We start from the raw sequence: 21,316 nt of genomic DNA, 5'->3' as shown, positions 1-21,316 counted from the left end.
AATTGTCTAATTCAAGACCCCAGATATCTCTCATTATAAAGTCTTATACTGGTACTAGTAATGTTACAAGGATAAATAATAATGTAATGTACGCCATTGAAACTTAATAGCTGAGAATAATGGCCCATAATACTCTCAACATGGCATGGAGTAAGACATCACCCTAGGTAACAAACCTCTGCATGCAGATGTTTTCGGGGGAATATTTGAGAAATACTTGGAATACTTACACCTTATGGTATAGCCATTCTCGGATAATTTTTGTGCAAGGATATAAATCACCATGAGTATATTATGGAGATTCCAAATCTGGCCCGCTCTTGAGCCAATAAGGGTACCTAAACGCTCATTTCTTTACCTAAAGAACTTAATCATAGACATACCCTCAAAAGAAAACGATAAAAATGATATTTAATATTAGTTTATAGGTTTTATCTTATTTGCTGCGACATAAACTCTGGTAATGAATATGGCTGATCCCCCTAGTTAGCCAGTTAGCACTTGACGGCTGTGCTGCCCATAAAATAGATAAATTAGTTAAATACTGTCTATATTATTTAACCTGCACAGTTAACTAACGTTTAGACGGAAAGGAGATACATCTTCTCAATATACCTCTGATTTATACTGCACAATGAGGAGCTTTACAGTCGCTATTCTCGCTTATATATCACTATCTTACCACATTTTACTTGTAAAGGGAACGATTTTAGATATCTCAAGAGTTGACAATATTTTGTTTCAAACTTTTAGCTATCACTGTGATAACGTCTCGACACTGCTGATTGTTCCATATGAAGGCATCCGAGTTACATCTGTTAGGGACAGTTTTCAGACCTTTTGGAAAGCCACAAATAAGAAAGTATGTGCCTCGGTAACCCTCCGTCTCGACGGAGAGAATCCACGAATAGCACAGATATCACTATACGGATCTCGTAATAGTACGGTTAATTTTTGCAAAATAGGGACACTTTGGATGCCTGAATACACGGAAACATTTTCCAAACATCGAGAGCTTCTCAAACTTAGGGTATCTCCGACTTCAAAGAGTATACGTGCCATTGAATTGGCAACGACTAAAGATACTGAGGACGTTGCATTTGTGAGATTACGCCTTTCAAAAATGCCGATTAATATTTATGTCCCAAAATTAGAACGCCATGCATCTTCTATTGTGCATAACGGGGTTCCCGTATGGACCGCCGACGAAGGAGAGAGATGTATTTCTGCAGCTTCCTATCTCAAGGGTGAAGAACCATATCTAATGCACATCTCAAAGAATAATGCCAGTAATGAAAAGAGTATGCAATTTTATGCAAGGGATGCTGGCAAGTGGACTGATATAGATCATAGGGAATTTAACATGAGACAGGACGCCCTTATAAAGACTATTGCGGGAGCTATAAAGTAGTTTTAAGTTTCTCGTATCATCTCCAAGTTTGCAGTGAATGCACAAGAGCCCAGGAAGGGTCATGTACCGTTTATGCACATTGAATAGTTTTTTGCATATTCATGCTCTACATATGAGAATAGTTTGGTGTGTGAAAGAAATTCGGGTTTAGAATGGGCAGAATGGCACTAGAGGATGTGTATGGGAGTCATCACTGACAAGAGTTTCCATCCCATTCCTGGAACGAATAGCCACATCCCTGAAATCTATGGGTGTCATGTAGTGAATTAGGACCAAGTGATTAAACACACAGTCACAAATAGGTGAGAAGAATTGATGGTCCGTCTCTTTGCTATCCTTCCTAGAGGAGATTCCATGGTATTCCTCGCGTAGCCCTGTTCCACATCTAGTCATATGAAGCACTAAAAACTCTTTTAACAAATGCAATCATTGTGTGGAGCAGAAGAGAGCTTAAAATTCATCTTAAAGTATTCCTTGTGTAGTCTCACGGACCCCATCCAAATCCTTCAGAAGGAATAGAAAAGTACAGAGTCATTCTGGGTTTTGAAACCGCAGAATGAAGGGTATCGCATTCTTGTGTATTATATACATCAGTAGGCTTTGCACATGTGGAGAAGTAAGGGGTAGGAATAGCGCTACAAGGAAACAAGGAAGGAATGGTAAAGGTGTAGAGTCGACTGTAAATAAAGATAATGATCCGCCTACTGGTGTACCCTCTGAACCTGATGGTTCTACTCTGGATCTCGCAGAACCGAATGAATCACTCTGTTATTCCTTCGACTACTCGCTGGACGATGTGCCTTCCAGGATGATTATACTGCGCGATGGAGCTTCCGTAACATCACTTACGGTTGGAAATACAGAGATATGGGCCTCAAGGGACGGAGTTGGGTGCTCCATAATCTCTGTACGTCTCAAGGATGGAGAACCTGTTTTGGTCCATGTCGTGGTAACTGTCAATGGAAGCGGTCGTTCTATGACTATATCCAAGAATATGAACAAGTGGACAGTTGGTAGGTCGTCTGGAGAGTTTAGAAATTTGAGAGTTGAAACCGGATCCTCTAGTCGGTTTGATATTGATCTGATGCTTAGCGAAGATAGCACAAACTGTAGAGTATTTCAAGCTCAATTGGACGGCATTCCTACGCGTTTTTATGCTCCAAAGGCGGGATTTAACGGCAAAAAAGTAATTTGCGGGAGGAGTACTATTTGGCAGTGCGAATCTACGAAATGTTGTAGATGCCGTAAGGAAAAAAAGAGAGCAACGATAACAAGGGCTCACTTAAAGAATGATAGACCATACCTCGTCCAAATGACCATAAAGGACTCCAAAGACTCGGCGGATTCCTACAATTTTATTTATGAAGATGGAAACTGGAAATCCATTAACAAGATTACATTTGAAGTAAAACGCTTGGCTCTGAAGAAGGAATATCAAAAGGAACAAAATACGTCTGACGAAGATATTCCAAGTGACGATTCCAATGCCTCTACTAGCGATATTGATATTTAAACATTTTTCAATACACAAACTAAATGCAGTATCTGGGGAAATACCAAAGTAAAATTTTAATCACTATATTAGTCCAAGTTTTTATCATTACACTATAGTTATGCAGAGTAGGGGATAAAGTCTACTCCGTCCATGAATGGAACAAGCACCTTTGGAACGACTACGCCGTGGTCCGTTTGATAATTTTCCAAAACGCAGCATAGGCACCTCTGAGATGCTACAAGTGTTCCATTCAACATGTGCAAGAACGTCTTGTTTGCTGTGTCTCCGGTGAAATACCTTGCATTGAGTGCCCTCGCTTGGTAGTCTGTGCAATTTGAACACGAAACTAGTTCCCTATAATCTCCATATCCTGGGAACCAGGCCTCCAGGTCATACTTTTTAGCGGCTGCCTTGTTCAAGGCTCCAGCGACGATACTTACAACTCTGTATGGTATTCCGAGAGACTGATAGAATTCTTCAGAATGTCTCATCATTTCTTCATGGATAGCTACGCTGTTTTCAGCGGTTGTAACTATAAATTGTTCCACCTTTTGGAATTGATGAATGCGGAAGATACCCTTGAGGTCCTTGCCATGGGCTCCTGCCTCCTTTCTGAAGCAGGATGATACTCCCGCGTATTTGATGGGCAATTGCTTTGCCTGGTATACTTCATTGCGATGCAAGGCGGCCAATGGTTGTTCCGATGTTGCAATTAGGAATAAACGATCTTTGGAATCAGTTTGGTGTGTGTGAGCATCATGCTTCTCTTGACCTCCCACGGCATACAAGGTTTCCTCAAAGTCCAAAAGTTCTGCACATTCACCAAGAACCTCCTTTTTCATAAAATATGGTGGATGAACTGGCAAGTACCCCTTCCTTACCAAGAATTGCATACCGTACTGGATAAGGGCAAGATTTAGGAGACACCCTGCACCCTTGAGAAAGAAGCCTCTGTGACCGGCAATCTCCACGCCCTTGTTACACTCTAGGCCGTTGATTTTGGTCAAAATTTCGTGATGTTGCAAAATGCGTTGTGCAGGCGGTTTTGGTACCTCTGCATGTTCTCCATGCCACTTTCTTAATACCCGATTAAGTGATTCATCCTTTGATTGGACAGTATCCTTGTCTACGATATTTCCAACTAGTTTGAGCAGTTCATTCCTCTTGTCGGTGGAGTCGTCTATTCTCTTTTGGAGGTCCGGCAGACCCTTTTTCTTCTCTTCAGCTTTCTCTCTCAACTCTTTAAAGGTGGGATCTGATGAGAGATCCGCTCCCTTGTTCTTCTTTGTGTACTCTGATATGTTCTTTGAGGCTTCGTTGATGCCCTTTTTGAGCTGTTCATAGGCGTACATGGCCTTTTTCCATTCCTCGTCAGCCTCAATCACAGCGTCTACCACGCTGTTGGTCTCACAGCGCCGTGTCTCCGACTCCCTCAGGAGCTGCAGAAGCTTTGAATCTCTGAAATAGTTGATATCGAGCACCATCCTGAACAAGTGTGTGTGAGAGTGAAGGTTGAGCACCAGAGCGCAACGACTGCGTCAAGGCTGGGACTATGGGAGCGTAGCTGGTATGTAGAATGTCAGGGTAGCAGGAATCTGGCGGCCACCGGGAGGAAAGAACCGATGGAAGGCCTAGAGGCCCATAGTTTCAAAAGGGCCACAACAGGAACCGAGAGAGGACCGTTTATGGGCAAAGTCACCAAAGCCCCCGTAAATCTGGTCATAGAGCCGACAAACTCGCACATGAACGGCAAACTAACCTGAAAGGGTCGAACGTGGCACAACTCTACGTTATCCTGCGTACATACGATTCCAAGCCCACAAATGCAGACTTTTAACGCATACACCTAATGATACATAAATGAATATAAAGACCTAGGGCGACTGCCGTCCGCCTGGACTTGTGTGGTAGCGCCCAGTAAATGTTTGTGTAATTTCAAATCATTAGTCGTTATGACGTGGTTTATCAATGTGTGTTTATATGATCTTTAAACCGTTCGAGTTTTAGCGCATTACTCGGCCTACTTGCAGCAGAGATCGTAGTAGTCGTCCTGCTCCGCTCTCTTGTACTCGTCAACCACCAGTTGAATGATGTCCCTAAATGTTTCATTAGAATGTTGATATATCGATGATTTGAGGGAGTAGTGGCTCTGGGAGGTCTCTTCAAGGGCCCGGAATGAGCATCTGTTTGTCAAGATCTTTATCCTTCATGCCAGTACACCAACAAGAGAGGAGTCTAGAGGGGAGAGTCTCTACCACCTACCAAGGGTAGGGAGAACATACTGCATTATATCCGTAGGGGGTAGTCATGAGAGGCTATTCGGAAGTCTTAGATGGAGTAGAAGGATGCGAAGAAGAAGGATTGGGAGATGATCCAGACTTTCTCATTTCATTTAGCTTCTTTAAAAAGTCATCCTTTCTTACTGTAGTACTTCCAGGAGTATCTCTAGGAGGTATTTCCATCATATTAAGCGTGGAGATACGTAAAGGACAAGCCGTTGAAATATTTCCTAGGTCGTATAGGCTGCGACTCCAGCTCAAAGTGTAGCATTGCTAGATCCTATACTTATACCCAAAATAGAAATGAGAGTCCTTACAAGTTAGAGTTTGACCAGCAGCAATATCAGTAGAGTTAGAATCACTTTGAGGAGCCATATGGGTAGGAGTACCAACAGTAGAAGGAAGAAGGAATAAAGGTACCAAGGATAGGAGGTGGACAGGATTAGAGCCAGGAGAAATAGGGGGAGTAGTAAGATTAAGTTCAACAGGAGTAACTTCAGGAGTAGATTCTCCACTACTCCTAGAACTACCGCTAACACAAAGAGCGCCTTCCTTTTCCTCAGCCCCTCTATCACAAGGATCACCTTGTTCTGGAGATAAGGATAGAGCAGGTTCAGGAACAGGCTTTCCACCTTTGCCATGAGTTCCTTCACCATTTACCACATTCTTCCTTTAGCTCTTCATTGTGTTGAACAGGAGTATCTTTAGGAGTAGCAGGGTATTTATAGCCTAGACAACCTAATTCCCAGTCCTCCACCACCTCTTTATTCTTCCATAGTCTCCTTCATACTATCCTTCAATCATTCTTCCATTGTAATACTCCATTAGTGTCTCAATTGGTGTGAACAGAATGGTCAGTATGGATGAATGAATGCTTACTAGAGAGAAGTTCACAAGTGGACCTATGCATACTCAATATGGTACATGCTTTAAACACTTCATAGGATATCCGTGTCTAACCCAAGGGTCTCCTTTATAACGATTATAAAGCTTCCATAAGCCAAATCCAGTAAGACCACCAGCTCCGGCAAGGGTACCAGAGGTAGAGCCTCCAAAGATAGCCCATGATCCTAGACCAGTAGCCAGACCTTCACCAATTCCAGTAACAGCAGCAGCTTTAGCTTCAGTAGGAGTAGGAGTAACAGGAGTAGAAGTTGCAGAATCTTGTTGAGCATCTCCAGAACTAGCAGGATCATAATCACCAGTAGCAGAGGAAGTAGTAGCTGGGGGAGATGAGTCAAGTTGTTGAGGAGTAACGACTGGTGTTAGTACATCTTCTAAAACATTTTCAACTAATTGAATGGTTGGTGACAGTGTCTTATCAATAATACCCTTTATAGCATTAGTTCCAAGTTCTTCTGCTGCAGTTGACATGCTCACTCCAAATTTGGCCAAGTTTGTTAACATCTTACTGTAACTTTCTTCCTGGTTTATATCAGTTATCTTACCGCCAGTGTCACTATCCTCAGATTCACTAGAACTATCTCCGGAGGATACTGATAGATTTTTAGTGCTCGATGGTCCCGAAGTGGTTTGGCATCTCGGTAGATCATTTTGGTTAGATAACTCCCATCCATTTCCTTCCACTGTTCTATTAAGCCACTTTTCAGTTCCTCTACTGTCCTCAATACGTATGGTGACTGGAATGTCCTTATCACAGCTTTGGAAGTAGACTGTAACTCGTTTTACGTCTCTGAGTACTGTGTTCATCCTGGTACTGTTTGTAGCATCGTTTATTATAGCAGTTACTGTAAATGTCTCCCTATAAATATTAGATATGTGATCATAACCTATATACCCATCTAACAAACTAGTGGCACTCTTCTTAACTTTGATCCTCTCGGGTCTACATCTCTCATGGCAATATAAATCATTCTTCCTTGAAATATTGATTTTAACTGCATGATGGATCCTACAGTTCACTTCGTCAAGCTTATCTGTAAGTGATTGCCGTGGATTTTGACCTATCCCATTCTGGTCGTAGTAATCTTTGGACTCTTTGATATGTGTCCAATATAGATTTCGTGATCCTGTTCCATTATTTTCATACCAGTCTATTACGCCGCTTTTGACAAATCCCACAAGGAGAGGTATAGCTCTACTGGATATATTTGGATCGTTCTTCCAATAACATATCCTAACCTTGGTCACAGTGTCTTTAGTGGCACATATATTGGTATATATTCCATCAAATATTACTCTGGATATCTTTGCACCACCTTTATTAATTGTGTATTCTTTTGTAGTATATTCACCCCCTGGAGGATGTTTTGGAGAGACGGCAGATTCCTCTATCTTTCGACTTTTTAGACAATCCGACTTTCCACCAGAGTGATCTTTTGTAGGATTCTGTATATCGAATGGAATGGCACCGTTAAGTTGGCAGTTTTGGTGCTCCAGCGCCTGTTGTTCACTCAGACCTTTCACTTGATCCAACATCCACCTTGTACCATGTTGACCCATGCCATGTAGTGTAGTTCCTGTGTTTTGTTTAACTCCTACCAGTATAGGCTCCTTAGGCATTCCAATCCAAAAATATGCATCAACATTCTGTACACCCTCTATTATGTTCCATTTTTTTCCTGATCCCATCCCTATTTTACCTCCACTCTGTAAATCTCTGCTTACAACGAAAGTCTCATTATCAGTAGCTGGTCTGTGAGAAATCTTAAAGAAGTCTTTTTGAGGGCTAATATAATCCTTGGTCATAAGGATGGAAAGAGTCCCAGAACCAGAAGAAACGTAGGTGCCATCAAGTGTACCATCCTTCGGTTGCTCTGTTATATTTATCTGGACGCCAGTTTGTGGAGGGCGATAATGAGAGCATTTATTTATGCTAAGAGTTTGATGGACACTGTTGAAAATATTCCCGATTTGACCAAACAATTCACCATCTTTCTTCTCCCAGGTATTTTTATCATTAGTATTCCTCTGGTACCATTCATTACGACCGGTATATTCTACACAAATCAGGAATGGATTTGTAGTGTCACAAAACGAAGCATATGAAGAAAGCTTGGTAACATCCTTGAAGAATATATTACCAGATTCATTCTTTTGTCTCTGACTTCCAATAAACAGCTCTGCCACAGAAAATGACTTCCCACCAGACTCTTTACTCGGTGTGTATTCATAGGCCGAAAGAAGAAGAGCTTTATCAACAGTTCCATTGTGACGGGTTTTGATTCTACTTTTATGATTGCCATTGCCAGAATCATGACAACCAGAGTCTCGTCCTAAGTTGATTCTAACAGCATTATTAAATGCACAGCTCAGGTAATCAAGTTTTGTCTTGAGATTTCCAGAAGATAAGTTTGCATCTTCTTGTTCTAACTTTATCCATTTGTCATGCTTTCCACCGGATTCCCCTATGTTTTCATACCAAGTAGACTTTTTTGTAGAGGCTTGTGTAACCTCTATCAATAATGGATTATTACGGTCACTGTCACCTTCCCAGTAGTAAACAGAGATCTTATCGTAATCACCTTTTTTAACAGATATAAGGTTAGGCTTAGTGCCGGGTCCTTGGTATTTAATCAGAGCGTCTTGGTATGTAACATGATAAGGAGCACTTTCTTGTGGGCTATGGTCAATCCTTGTGTATATTTCTTGAATTCCTTTCTGTTTCGTAACATCAACACCGTATTGGCTACATACGGGACAACAGTAATTAGGCTCATTGGTACCATTCCGTATATTGACTCTATGAAGATAGTGGAGGGAACACGCAAGCCTATCTAACTGCTTCTTAAATCCGGAATCTGCTGAATCTGTATTATTATTAGGGTATATGTTTTCCGTCTCTGGAATCTCTTTCCATATCCTATTATTACCAGTGTTTTTATACCATTTATAGCCTGCTCTGGAATATTCTCTAATAGCAATAAGTAGGGGTGCCTTTATTATCTTCGTATCTCTATCATATTCTTGGTGGTAGTAGGTGGTGACTTCCTCTATTCTTGTGTGTATTTCACTGAATGGTTTTTTGTCGCTTCTTTCATTTCCTATTAGAAGAGGTTTTTTACCGTAGTTTACCTTCCCTATCCATGATCCAATAAACCTTTTGTGGGTACAATAGCCATAACTTTGAGCCTCTTTAACGTCCCCATTCTCAACCCTTAGTAGAAAATTGTCGCTACATATCCCCTTGCACCTTTTCCTGATGTCTATATCATTGGAAGACATTAATTAATGTTTTAATATCCTTTAAAAACTCTGAGATCCATGAGCAGTCTCAATGCGACCAAAGGGAGCAGACCAGTACCTTAACTACTACTCCCTAGACAACCATACATTCATCCTCCCTCACAACTAGCTCACCGTCAGAGATACTATCCACAGAAAAAGATGAGCAGCTATCAATACAGTCTTCAGTAGTATAGTATGGATGTTCCACTGGAGTGAAAATCTTCAGTATAAAAAGCGTACACATGGCCGCAACAAATAAACACTAGTCCCTCTCATCCGGAATCTTGTAGCATGCACAAAGTATTCTTACCTGGAGTGTTCCATTTCTTCAAAATTTCCTTGTCCATCTGGACTTGAAAACATTTCTTCCTTCCTAAAATTGGCGAATATAGGGAGTATAGCGGTGTACTAACTTGTAATTCTCTAAAAATGCTCTCCTCTTGAACAGCTTGTCATATTGGTCCATGCAAGTTTCAAATAACTTTGCAATTGAGGTGTTATTTCCCATCAATAGACCAGACAATTTATGTTTGTTTCGTACATATGGCGACTGTTTTGATATCGTGACTTGTATCGTCGCAGGGTTCCACTTTATAAATTCGACAAGTTTTCGTTCCCTTAGCTTTTCTAGACCCTTGAAAATCTCTCCAGGGTCAACTTGTCCCCTAATTACATTGAGGGCTGAAATATACTTTCCATTTTTCATCGACGCAGACATCATAATATTTTGAGTCTGAAAAAGCCTCCTCATTATATCTACAACGGTTGTTCTCTGTATTGCAGATACTTGTCTGTGTGTGGAGAGAGGAGTGTATGAAGTGACGAGGAAATGGCACCTCGGTATTACGATCATTGATGATACAAGACCAATCAAATTGTTATTAATTGGTCCAGGATATCTCATTGTTGATGTGCTTGCGGAAATGACAGTGGAAACCAAAGAATTTGTTTCTTCCATGGTTGGATCCTTGAGCTTGAGTTTATCTTCAACAATACGATGGAGAGCTGTGTTATCCAAAACCACGACAGAGTCAGCATTTAAAGCGAGTCTTTTCAAAGTAAGTATGCAGTTATAAGGCTGCACAACTACATCGCTAGAATCGGCCGTAAGTTGAGGAAATACAGAATATGTTTGAATGAGTTTTTTTGGATATCTGTCATTCAACACCTCCAGAAAGTAGCTACCCATGCCACTACCCGTTCCTCCAGCCTATAAAACCAGAATAAATGTTCATTAAACTTACAATGGAGTGGCACATGAAGAATCCTTCCAAACTATCAGATCCATCAGCCTCTCTATCAATCATATCCATTACATCCTCTTGGACTTTAAGTGCAGATGAATACCCGCAACCCCAATTGTTTCCGGCTCCGCCGCCATCTTTTGAAACAAATACATTTTCCGGATTGAACAAATTTTTGTAATCCGATGCCATTATTCCATGGACAACCCTCGGCTCCAAATCGAACAGGAGAGCCCTGGGAATGTAATGCTCGTCATCTGCCTGGTAGAAAAAGACGTCCTTACGATCATTATGTGCATTTACTGCATCCATAAAAATGCCCTCCTGAATAAAAATGTTTAGTGTATGGAATGTACGGAATCCGAAGCGTACAAGCTAGGAGATTATTTGCACTTGTCGAGGTCATAAACTTGCCACAAAGGCATCTCCAAAGGCCTCCGACTGGTATGAAGTTTGTGCACCTCTGCAATCTCCGGACCAGCATCTCACTTTGGAGACAAGGAGCTGGGAGGAGACCGTATCCAAACAGGGACATCCTGTGGACGTCAACCCTTTGGTCATCCATCACTTGTACTAGCAAGAGCCACAGAGGACCAAAAACGGCCACTTTATCAACCAGTGATGTCGTACGTGTGCTTTTCATCCTCTCTAGACAAACTGTGTGTACAAGCTAACCTTATTTATGCCGTGTTCTGCGCACAGGTTCTTCCAGAACTCCATGCCGACTTGGTTTCCGCATTGTCCAACTTGCAAAGTGATAATTTCCCTCGGCATTGTCGATAGGCTGTTTTAGACTTTATTTATCAACGATGTGCCATTATTGGCAGAATCTAATCAGACTGTACCACAATCTCGTCATCTCAGAGGCAAAATGCCAAAGACACGTTATGCGGTCCGACCACCGTACATACGACGTACACACCGCAAGTGCGGCGACTGGACGACGAACATTCCCAGATTAATGAACAATGTAGACGGTTTTATGCAAATGTAGTAAATAGTAAGTGGTATGCGTAATAATGGCAGTTGCAAGATTTCTAGGGAGCATCCGAAAAGGAGATTGGTGAGACCAACGACCACAAAAGCCTACAGAGACAAGGGGTACCTGGAAGAATGGACAAGGAAGGAAAATTCTACGGGTTTCCAATGGCTTGTGGCGACTCAGTGATACAGGGGAGCCATGAACGACCCACCGATGTCCTAGACAAGGGAGTTTGTGGCTATGGAATGAGTGTAACGAATGGGCGACCAACGGGAGCTTAAAGAAGAGTGATAGAGACTCTATTAGCCTAGTGAATAGAGGAGAAATGGCGAGTATACGCAGTATAGGATCCTCTGTATTCATTGGTAGATGAAGAAATGGACTCGGTGGAAGTTGGTGATTGGATAAACGAACTAATTTCTACTGACGTGAGTGTTGATTGTACTACTGAGGACTGTGTTGATAGTTGCTCATCTTGTTCTGTGGATAGTCTCTCTGACTGTGAGCTAGTTGTGAGGGAGGATGAGTGTATGGTTGTCTAGGGAGTAACCAGATGGAAGATAGACTAACATAATTTGAGATTTAAAGTGGGAGACTATAAAGTAACATGAATGTCTACAATAAATATAAAGAAAAAGTGCCCTGAAGGAAGAAGTCCGGGTACATGTCAGGATGATGGAGTTGTACAGGCTACTAAGGGGAAACTTCCAGCCCCTGTTGCAGACTATGAGTATGTTACCCACGATATGTCCAAGATCACATGGACAGGAGAACTCACCTACGATGGAACATCTCTTCAGATAAAACATGGTAATGGAAACTATACTTCATTTTCCCAAGAATATCCTAATCTCCAAGAAGTAACCACATATTACTATACAAAAGGTACATATAATAAGGATGACATAGATGTGCCCCTTGTCCTCAGAGTTCATAGTATAGGAAGACCATATTACTTGTACCTCAACATAGGTGGAGATCATACAAAATGGGAACAAGTTCCTCTGAGTGATGACTTTACAATTCATACAGACCATGCTACAAATCCAGTGCTAACTAGTAGATTAAAGAATCAAGCATGCAAACTCCATAATCTTGACTCTGTCGACATTTATGAAGACAAAAAGTATTCTTGTCCATGTGGTAAGACAAATGTTACTGTTGAGCAAGAAGGTACTGTTCCCTGGTATAAAAAGTACAGACATTCATATGATACTAATGCAAACTCCGTTAGGTACAAAGATGTTGTTCTTGAATGGAAAGATGATGAAAGTTATACTCCTGTTCCACTTAGCAAAGACATTCATCATCTCTCTGTTTACTACTGGGAGATGGATCTGCAACGAACCAAACCTCTTGTGATGGAAGTTGCTGTAGGTAACTTTGGAGATATACCTATTCCTCTGGGAAATGATGGAGAAAAAAGTAACCAGAGGTGGACAATGATCCTTGATGAGGATGAATTTCAACTCGGAGAACCTCTGACTGAAAAAATACTCCATAAACAAACATGCAAACTTTTCAGACCAACTATCATAGATGTCTCAGCAAAAGATGGAGAGTATGAAAACCCGTACTGTAAAAAGAAAAAATGTGGGACAGAATGTCCTCGGGAAGTACAAGTTTCTACTTACAAAAAAGTTAAACTAGATGGATTTACTGCCAGGAAACACAGCTATGGGAATGGAAGAGAAACATTCACTATAACTGATTTCAAATATGGACCTTCCAAGGGTCTGGTAAAACTTCCAATATTTGATGTTAAGGATGTGGTAGTATTCTTTACCTCTTGTTCTAATCCCAATGACAAAGCTACGGGAACACCTCTTCTGATCTATGTTAGCAGTCATGACGGAAATACTAAGAAGTGGTACAAGAACACTGGTCCAAAGAGTGGAAATAACTGGGTAGAAGAAGAGGGTAAACTAAAAGGTGAGAGTCTAGATACTACTTCTAGGAATGGTAATCTTGAAAGCGTTCTCAGGAGTATTAAGGAGAAGCTAGGACTTGAGTGCCCAGAAGATAAAATAGCGAGAGAAAAGAAAGAGGCTGAAGAGAGGAAGAGAAAGGAAGAAGCAAGGAGAGAACAGGAAGCTAAAGCTGCTGAATTCGAACAAGAATTATTGAAAGCGGTTGGAAGAGCACTACGTCTTGGAGTATATGGATTAGGTGTAGCTGGATTTACTACCGCAGATCTAGCTCATAACCTGGTAGAGAAGCTAAAGCACCTGAATCTAAAAGCGACTATTAAATCTAAACCTATTTCTGCTAAACTTCTTGCTGTTCGAACACTTGATCCTGAACATCTTGGACAGAATGGAGTTCAACGTGAGGAAGTTCCAAATGCTGACTTATCTGACCAGGTTCCTGATACAGAGTCTGAGACTAAGATGCTCTTGCAAGGTACTCCCGTGGCTCAAATGGCTGAAGATGCTAAAGGTGAACAAATTCCTCAAAAACAAGGTGTTGGTACTTCTCTTACTCAATCTTCACCTCTACAAGGCAATCCTGCTGTTACTTGTCCTACTTTCTCCGACACTCCTGGTGCTATACCTCTTACTTGTGATTCTAAAACTGGAGAAATGGCTGCCGCTCTATCTCTTTATCAAAGTTCTACTCCTGGTGAAGAACAACATCTTCCTGAAGGGACTGAACAACTAGAACGAGAAGCAACACATGCTGAAGAAGAAAAATCTCTAGCTGGAAGTGGAAATGATGAAACTCAAGAAGTATCTGTCCTTGAATCTCCAGCTGTTGATAACCGAACTAGTAAAGCTATAGAAGCCCTTGGTAAAGTTGAACCTCCCGGATCTAGAGGGCCCAACACTTTTCTTGGTGAAGATAGGAGTACAGAAGTTAAATCTGAAGATACTCATTCTGGAGATGCTGGAGTACTAGCCCCTGAAGAACTTCCTACTAAAGAAGCTAATGCTCCTTCTCTTCCTCACGGAGATCCTCCTCAAGATTCTCATGAACAAAAGGATGTTGGAGCTGAAGGTATACATCCTCCTGCTCCTCAAACTAAAGCTGCTGCTATATCCTCAGTCACTTCTCCTGGATCTCCTAATGGATCTCTTGGCTCTGACTCTAATAATATTATTGAGACTACCATCTCTGTAACTACGGGCGTTCTTGGTACTTCTGCCTTGGCTTGTTTTGCTGGATGGAAACTTTATAATCGCTATAAAGGAGATCCTTGGGTTATACAAGTACATCTTAGAGATCGTAAAGAGTACTACAGTGTATGGATACTGAGGAAGATAGAGTTCTGAGTTTACAAACATTACATGACCATTAAGCTGGACTAAAAAAACTTTCTGCAGCACTATTATGGATAGCTACTTGTCCATCACTAGCCATGCTTATACCAGCTATTTATTCATTATACTCTCTCAAAAATGGTACTATTCCGGACAACCCTTCCACCACTCATTCTACTTCTCATCGTTCTTCTTCAAGGAGCCAATGGAACCCCGGTAAGAAACAAGATAGTGATTACTTTAGACATTGCTGCGGAACCTAGGCCTTATATTAAGAATCTCCCATCCGTAGAATTCCCCGGAGGTATTTATTATACTATGAAACGGGGTTATATATCTCGCTACGTATTTGGTGACGTGTTTGATGGACAAGAACAAATTGCCTCTGCGGATCCCTCGGCAATGAGTAGATCTATCCTAGTGGCAATGAAGGATGATGGATCAAGATACATTAGGATCACCGACAGATATCGAAGGAGCCAAAAAATTTGCTCTCGCGTTAAGGAGTTTATGAGATATCCGACTGATATACAATACATAGAAATTCAGAGGGTTCCTCTGGAAATAGACGTATTAGATGTAGAGCACAATCACATGGTAAATAAGGAACCGATTATCAACAGGGAAGCCAATAGCAGGAGTGTATATAATATAATGGCTCGTATGGGCATACCAGTGAGAGTGGAATATATACCCGCCAAATATACCATTCAAAAGAATCTTCAGGATGAAGTCGTCATTGGGACAGTTAAATTTGGTGAATATACTGTGGACAACAAGATTGAAGGACTAGTGAATAGGGAGGTCACCTGGGAGGGAGGAATGGAAAATCCAAAGATTGTCATCACATCTAGATATATAAATGACACTGAAACTAGATCTGAATACAAGTTCTTGAGGGAAATTGGTTTATTTGATAGCCTTACCAGGAGAAAAAATTTGGCTCTTTTTCGATAGAGGTATAGAAATTTCATGTTTTCTGGAACATTGGAAGTCTCGGTTTAATGCTCCATGGGTACTGTTTATATGGATTGCTCCTTTTACAAGCTGTCCGTTGTTACCTTCCATAGGGTTATCCAGTGAGCTGGTAACGAGAGATTACGAATGAGGTGTGGATAGCTATAGATGAAATGGGTCCGTGTAAAGTGGAATGTGTGAGCATACAAAGGAAAAAAAGAGTCGTTTCAAACGGCAAAGTTGCGAGAATGAGGGAGATGAAGGAATTTTGAAAAGAGTGATGAATGTTGAGGAGATTTCAAAAGAGGTTCACTAGGATGAGAATCTCTTTACCATCACATCCTAATCGCTATACTAGTAAGTACAAGCCTAAACATCCCTAACTGTATGATGAATACTCATAAAGATAATTTGTGGACATAATGCAGTACAATTGGCCACGTACCTCTTTGAGGACTGGTCTTTATACAACGGATCCGATAGGATCATTTTAATAGATTTAATACTAGATTATATACGCGATATGTATATTCTTTGCGGTAAGAGTAATTTTGGGGATATAGGTAGGGAATTGAGACTGAACTTGGAAGTTCCGAAGGCTCACCCAGAATAAATGCGTTACTTGGACACACACTCATAGTTCTAATAATATACAGAAAGTGTTTACATTACCACATCAGTTATACATGCAGCAGTGAATGGATTCTGATTGATGTGTAAACAAGTAGTGCCTAACAGTCCAAAATTATGTTACCCACTAATTCCTAGTGTAAATTTATGGTTTTTGAGTGAATACTTTATCCTTTTTACTACTGTATATTCGTAATACAATGTGCAAATGTGCATGCATAAAGGAGTAAACTGCGCCTACCCATTTTATAGACTGGGTCAAACATCTGCGTATATTTATATCTTAAGGAATACTCTGGAAAGTTGCAATATTCAGACATGTAAATACATAGAATGTCTACTTATAGACTGATAGGAATTTAAAGTCCAGGTTATAACACTAAAAAGTGATTGGAATTAACTACCCGTTTGCACATTTTGCAGATTTCCGGTTAGTATAAGGTTCTAATATCCTTTTTCATCTCGTAAACCAGGTCTAAATCTATCACTCTGACGTCTTAAAGCAATGGATTTGAGGTGTGATCAGCTAGCCAATCATTCATCCTCATCTTCTCCCTCATCCTTTTCATCTTCGTCGTCATCGTCCTCCTCAGATTCTTCATTATCTTCCTTCTTCTTCTTTTTGTCTTTTGGGCATACAAAACGTACTCTAGTGACTCCACAATCTACATGGATTGGTCTCTTGTTCATCTCTTGTATACTTTCCAGCTTTTCCTTGACAGCTCCCAGTGCGTTAGATAATTGACTTTCCAGTCCTTGCAAGGATTCGTATAGGGGGTCTTTCTTGCCATTTGTTCCTCCTCTCAAGTTTTGGCTCTGATCCACTGTTTGCGTTTCCAGTTGTTCCGTAGTAATAGCAGTTTGTAGAGCTGGTGAATGCTCTAGTGGTTGAGAGTTTTGTACAACTTGAGGTGTAGGATAATTCTCCTGATGTATCTGTGGAACAGCCGATGGAATTTGTGCAGGAAATCCCTGAGTGTTTTGTAAGTGTGGTTGTTGCATTTGAGCAGTATTTTGACCAAATTGCGCGTTCAATATACTTGGCATAAGTGGACCTGAATTCTCCTGTGATGTAGATGGAGCCATCATGCTTCCTCCAGTAACACTTGGGGGAACTCCGGGTGACGTTTCCACGTGGCTGGGTTTTTGCTCTCCATCAGCATTTAATGTTTTCTCCCGTTCCAAAAACCTCAAAGTTGGTGGTCCATCATAGAATGAGTTGTAGCCCAGGGCAAAGGTATATTCCGCGAAGCATGCAAGTGCACATGCCCCAAATAAAAGTCTTGTCATTTTGTTTAAAAAATAATCTGCATGTACAATTTATTGTTTATAGGATTTTCTATCTAACATCTTTATGGATCTAAAAGTGGAAATAGATTCCCCTAAATGTAATGATTTTACTCGTTGTGAGTCTGGAATTTCTACCGCGTAAAATCACGATCTAAAAATTACCAGTCAGTCAAACTGGAATATAAAACCACAAATGTCATTATCAAAACATTGTTTCGAAGATTGTGTTTATGTTTACGGGAGCAACCCTGTAGACCCATGCATTACCCAAACTTCTGTCAAGCCTAGAAGTGCGTTGTTCAGCGCGCTTTCTCGATACGATTAGGTCCCTATGTGTTTTTATTTGGTAGATTTTATGCATGCATAGTTGATATGGAACGAATATCATGAGATCTATAAATGGAGAATTAGATCTCTTGACACTTAAGATCTGAATATTAATGGTATACTCACCTCAAATCCTCCATGACCTCTCTGTTTAAAAACCAATAAGAGTGTCTCATGGCATGGACGTTTGATCCTAGGCACGTGGTATCTATAACATCCACATCTAGCCAAGTCCTCTTCTTGTCCTTCTTGGGTCTATGCAAACTGGACTCTTCCATGGTGAATGGTAATACGATAGAACAAAGTGTACTCCTATACCCTCTCACCTTTTCTGGATCCTCTATTTCAGAAAATGTAAACAAATTGTTCACACAACGACCCAGACGTTTCTTTAGAGTGATAATTTCCGCTACTCTTAGAGCCTTGTCATTTGTATCCGAGAAAATTGTAATATGCGAGCAATACTTCTTTAGTCTTGGATAGTCATGTTCAATAAATTCTTGAACAGGATGAAATGGATTAAGGAGTGTCACTGTAAGTATTCTTAATTGATTTCCGTGCTCATTGCTATCAAGTGGCTTAAAAATGTCTTTATCTTCTGAATTTAGGATGTCAGCAAATGCAGAAAGGAACATTGTAGCGCCCATACTATGTGTCATAAAATGCACATCCCTAATTCCATTATCCAAAAATGCCTTGAGCATGAGTAAAAATGCGGTTTTAGTGGCAGAAGAAGTCGAATGCGCAATTGCATACCTAAATTGCGTGAGCCTACTCCCAGATGGCCAACTGAATACAAATGGTTTTATATACTGTGGGTAGTTTCCAAACGAAATGATTTGTCCAAATATACTTATAGAATCGATACAGCTGACATTGAACCCGTGAATGTATACCCAAGCTTCCAGAGCTCTTACCTCCTCTCTTCTCACCCATCCAGAGACTGAGAGTTTTGGAGGGTTGCCCTCTACGCTAATTATAACCTTTTGTGGGTCATAAGACATTTCATCTACATCTTTAACAGCATCTACTCCAACCGCTGTGCTGGAGCCCATTTCTGGCATTTGTCCATGAGTCGGTGACGACTCAGTCTCATCAGATTTCGCCAAAGTATCTTTTGAAGTTTCAACGCGTTTCTCATTCCCAGACGGATTTTTGCGAATATAGCCATGAACATATAAATTTGTATCATCAAGTGAAACTTGTAAGGTTGATGCATCGCTTGTATAAAAATACGGAGTATGTATGGATAGGCCATAGAGGATACATTCCATACACTTTGAACATATGTTTGGTATATCCTTTGATTGTTTTGGTCTGTTAAATATCGTCCTTAGTTTTCCTTTTTTAAGGGAAGTTTTCTGAACGTAACTTAGGATATTTCCGTATCTGTATGAGACTATATCATTTGAAACTCCTTGCAGAGTCATCAAAACCTTGTTTTCTGTAAAGTATGCATGGTCAGATACTTTTCCAGTAAAAACATCACTAATACCTAAAAACTTTAGTACCTTTCCGTGTGCCAAATCCTCATTTGGTGCAGAATAGTACTGCATAATTCTAGGAAATGTCCTGAAAAATGGTCCGCTCACACAACACTCTGCATTTGCTACTCCCATTTGCATATTTCCATCGGTCCTACACTGAACCCATCCAACAACAACATTGGAGAATCCTGAATTTGTTCCAATCTCTCTGCTTTTGAATGGTGAAAACGGAAATCCTCCTTCCCAAAATCCCATTAGTAATTCTCCGTGAAAGTTTGGGCTATTCCAAAACCCGAATCCGTGCGGCCTCAAGAGATTATTAAGTTGTCCTACGTACTGGTAGGTATCGTATGATTTTCTCCTACTAAAGTGCATGAGATTTATCAGCCCACTTATAATTTTATAGCGACGACTCGGCTCTTTAAGACGTCCAGAAGAATCTCTGATTCGTCCAAGCTTTATACGATATCCTGGAACTCTTCCATCTGGAATTCCAGGTACATGCGGGACGTTGAAGCGAACTTCTTCAAACTCCAGTACCCTAAAAAGTTTTACATCATCATTTATCATTGTGAGGAGAAGATGTGGGTAGACGAAGCGATAAAGAAATGCGATAATATTGAAGAAGAATAGGAGAAATGAAAAAATCGTGAGCAGAATTGTGTCATAGTGAAAATTTCCCACAACATTATAGGCTCTGATATTGTAGACTGCTCTAGGTGCGATCGACGTATGATTTTTGTGGTAGTTGTAGACCATCAAAAAGGGGTAGAGCAGGAAGAAAACCTTGATTGTTACCTTTGATGAGCAGGCAATTTTCGAGTATGAATTGGGGTGAATGCAAAAGTAGAGGTTTGCAACTGTAAACGCTCCCATTAAGACAGATACAATCATTGCAAAGTTGTTAGCCTCCATAATATACAGCCTATACCATGTTGCATTTTCGCTACCTCGTATTGTTCCAGGGTCCGTAGGATCGAGATATTGCGATATTAGCGATGTGGTCAGTATAACACAAATGACCAGTACAATGTAGAGTGCAGAAACAACGTATGGGCAGTTTCTGAATTCTCCGGTATACCTTCTTATGGCTTCTCTGTACTTCATATAATGAAGAGTCGACAGCATCGATTCTGTGAGACCACAGGGCAGCCTGTTGCCATATATATCAAACCTTTGACGTGGAACGTTTGTTTTACCATCCTTTGCTTCTTCGTGTCTACTATTCACAGGCTTAGCATTCCCCTGACCATGGCCAGATTTGCCGGGGTCTGTCTCATGCCCCTTAACCTCCATGTTTAGCTAAGTTTGACCAGATTTAGACATGTTTTGTGTGATAGTCTTGATGCCAGAGACCTCTGCTCCCTGGATGGCAGCTGGATTTGCCGTAAGCGACTACTTTGCAGGTTCCAGTCCAATGTGTATCTCCTTTTGGATATAAATTCCCAATTTTTGAATTTAAAGACGGAAACGTCAATGTGCGCGGATTAGCGTCCACACGACCTTCAGCTCCGCGTATACACACCTGCAGAGACTAGTGCTCACACATTGGCGTCTTTCATTCCGATTTCCCTCAAAATTTCTCAATTATGTGCACAGAAGATAAAGTGCGGATTACCCAATAACTGGCTGCAAGTACGCAAGTGCGAGTAACATCACTAGACGGAATGTAAAGCGTAATTTGTGCCGACTATCCGGATAATTAGTTTGCGTCGTACATTTTCAGTTATAGAGAATAGTCGTGTGTGAAGTACGAATGGAGAAAG

The 21,316-nt window shown here is 40.8% G+C and overlaps 10 protein-coding genes across 10 annotated transcripts, besides 1 other annotated feature; 4 read left to right on the top strand and 6 right to left on the bottom strand.

Moving 5' to 3' along the window:
- Window positions 1–1,123: 1,123 nt before the first annotated feature.
- On the top strand, window positions 1,124–1,411 carry BEWA_015930 (hypothetical protein; the record flags this gene model as incomplete). The annotated part of the gene is made up of 1 exon (XM_004832427.1): window positions 1,124–1,411. The coding sequence occupies one exon, from the start codon at window positions 1,124–1,126 to the stop codon at window positions 1,409–1,411; it is 288 nt and encodes a 95-aa protein (XP_004832484.1).
- A 533-nt stretch (window positions 1,412–1,944) lies between these two features.
- Window positions 1,945–2,980, top strand: BEWA_015920 (hypothetical protein). The gene has a single exon (XM_004832426.1). The coding sequence runs from the start codon at window positions 1,968–1,970 to the stop codon at window positions 2,922–2,924; it is 957 nt and encodes a 318-aa protein (XP_004832483.1). The 5' UTR covers window positions 1,945–1,967; the 3' UTR covers window positions 2,925–2,980.
- A 42-nt stretch (window positions 2,981–3,022) lies between these two features.
- Window positions 3,023–4,390, bottom strand: BEWA_015910 (seryl-tRNA synthetase, putative; the record flags this gene model as incomplete). Its single annotated transcript, XM_004832425.1, has 1 exon — window positions 3,023–4,390. The coding sequence occupies one exon, from the start codon at window positions 4,388–4,390 to the stop codon at window positions 3,023–3,025; it is 1,368 nt and encodes a 455-aa protein (XP_004832482.1).
- Window positions 4,391–5,505: 1,115 nt separating this feature from the next.
- BEWA_015900 (hypothetical protein) lies at window positions 5,506–5,841 on the bottom strand (the record flags this gene model as incomplete). The annotated part of the gene is made up of 1 exon (XM_004832424.1): window positions 5,506–5,841. One exon carries the CDS (start codon window positions 5,839–5,841, stop codon window positions 5,506–5,508), a length of 336 nt encoding a protein of 111 aa, XP_004832481.1.
- Window positions 5,842–6,097: 256 nt separating this feature from the next.
- Window positions 6,098–9,370, bottom strand: BEWA_015890 (hypothetical protein; the record flags this gene model as incomplete). The annotated part of the gene is made up of 1 exon (XM_004832423.1): window positions 6,098–9,370. One exon carries the CDS (start codon window positions 9,368–9,370, stop codon window positions 6,098–6,100), a length of 3,273 nt encoding a protein of 1,090 aa, XP_004832480.1.
- Window positions 9,371–9,679: 309 nt separating this feature from the next.
- On the bottom strand, window positions 9,680–11,491 carry BEWA_015880 (tubulin gamma chain, putative; the record flags this gene model as incomplete). The annotated part of the gene is made up of 4 exons (XM_004832422.1): window positions 11,293–11,491; window positions 10,618–10,941; window positions 9,787–10,583; window positions 9,680–9,746 (listed from the first exon to the last, which is right to left on the bottom strand). The coding sequence occupies exons 1-4, from the start codon at window positions 11,389–11,391 to the stop codon at window positions 9,680–9,682; spliced, it is 1,287 nt and encodes a 428-aa protein (XP_004832479.1). The 5' UTR covers window positions 11,392–11,491.
- Window positions 11,492–12,210: 719 nt separating this feature from the next.
- BEWA_015870 (hypothetical protein) lies at window positions 12,211–14,871 on the top strand (the record flags this gene model as incomplete). Its single annotated transcript, XM_004832421.1, has 1 exon — window positions 12,211–14,871. The coding sequence occupies one exon, from the start codon at window positions 12,211–12,213 to the stop codon at window positions 14,869–14,871; it is 2,661 nt and encodes an 886-aa protein (XP_004832478.1).
- Window positions 14,872–14,997: 126 nt separating this feature from the next.
- BEWA_015860 (signal peptide containing protein) lies at window positions 14,998–15,816 on the top strand (the record flags this gene model as incomplete). The annotated part of the gene is made up of 1 exon (XM_004832420.1): window positions 14,998–15,816. One exon carries the CDS (start codon window positions 14,998–15,000, stop codon window positions 15,814–15,816), a length of 819 nt encoding a protein of 272 aa, XP_004832477.1.
- Window positions 15,817–16,980: 1,164 nt separating this feature from the next.
- Window positions 16,981–17,736, bottom strand: BEWA_015850 (membrane protein, hypothetical; the record flags this gene model as incomplete). The annotated part of the gene is made up of 1 exon (XM_004832419.1): window positions 16,981–17,736. One exon carries the CDS (start codon window positions 17,734–17,736, stop codon window positions 16,981–16,983), a length of 756 nt encoding a protein of 251 aa, XP_004832476.1.
- Window positions 16,984–17,070: a sequence feature (GA-rich).
- A 202-nt stretch (window positions 17,737–17,938) lies between the features above and the next one.
- BEWA_015840 (conserved hypothetical protein) lies at window positions 17,939–20,846 on the bottom strand (the record flags this gene model as incomplete). The annotated part of the gene is made up of 2 exons (XM_004832418.1): window positions 17,939–18,065; window positions 18,190–20,846. 2 exons carry the CDS (start codon window positions 20,844–20,846, stop codon window positions 17,939–17,941), a joined length of 2,784 nt encoding a protein of 927 aa, XP_004832475.1.
- Window positions 20,847–21,316: the final 470 nt, after the last annotated feature.

This window comes from Theileria equi (assembly GCF_000342415.1).
Source record: "Theileria equi strain WA chromosome 4 map unlocalized gcontig_1105316255033, whole genome shotgun sequence".
NCBI lineage: Eukaryota > Apicomplexa > Aconoidasida > Piroplasmida > Theileriidae > Theileria > Theileria equi.
This window is presented reverse-complemented; position numbering and strand designations above follow the sequence as displayed.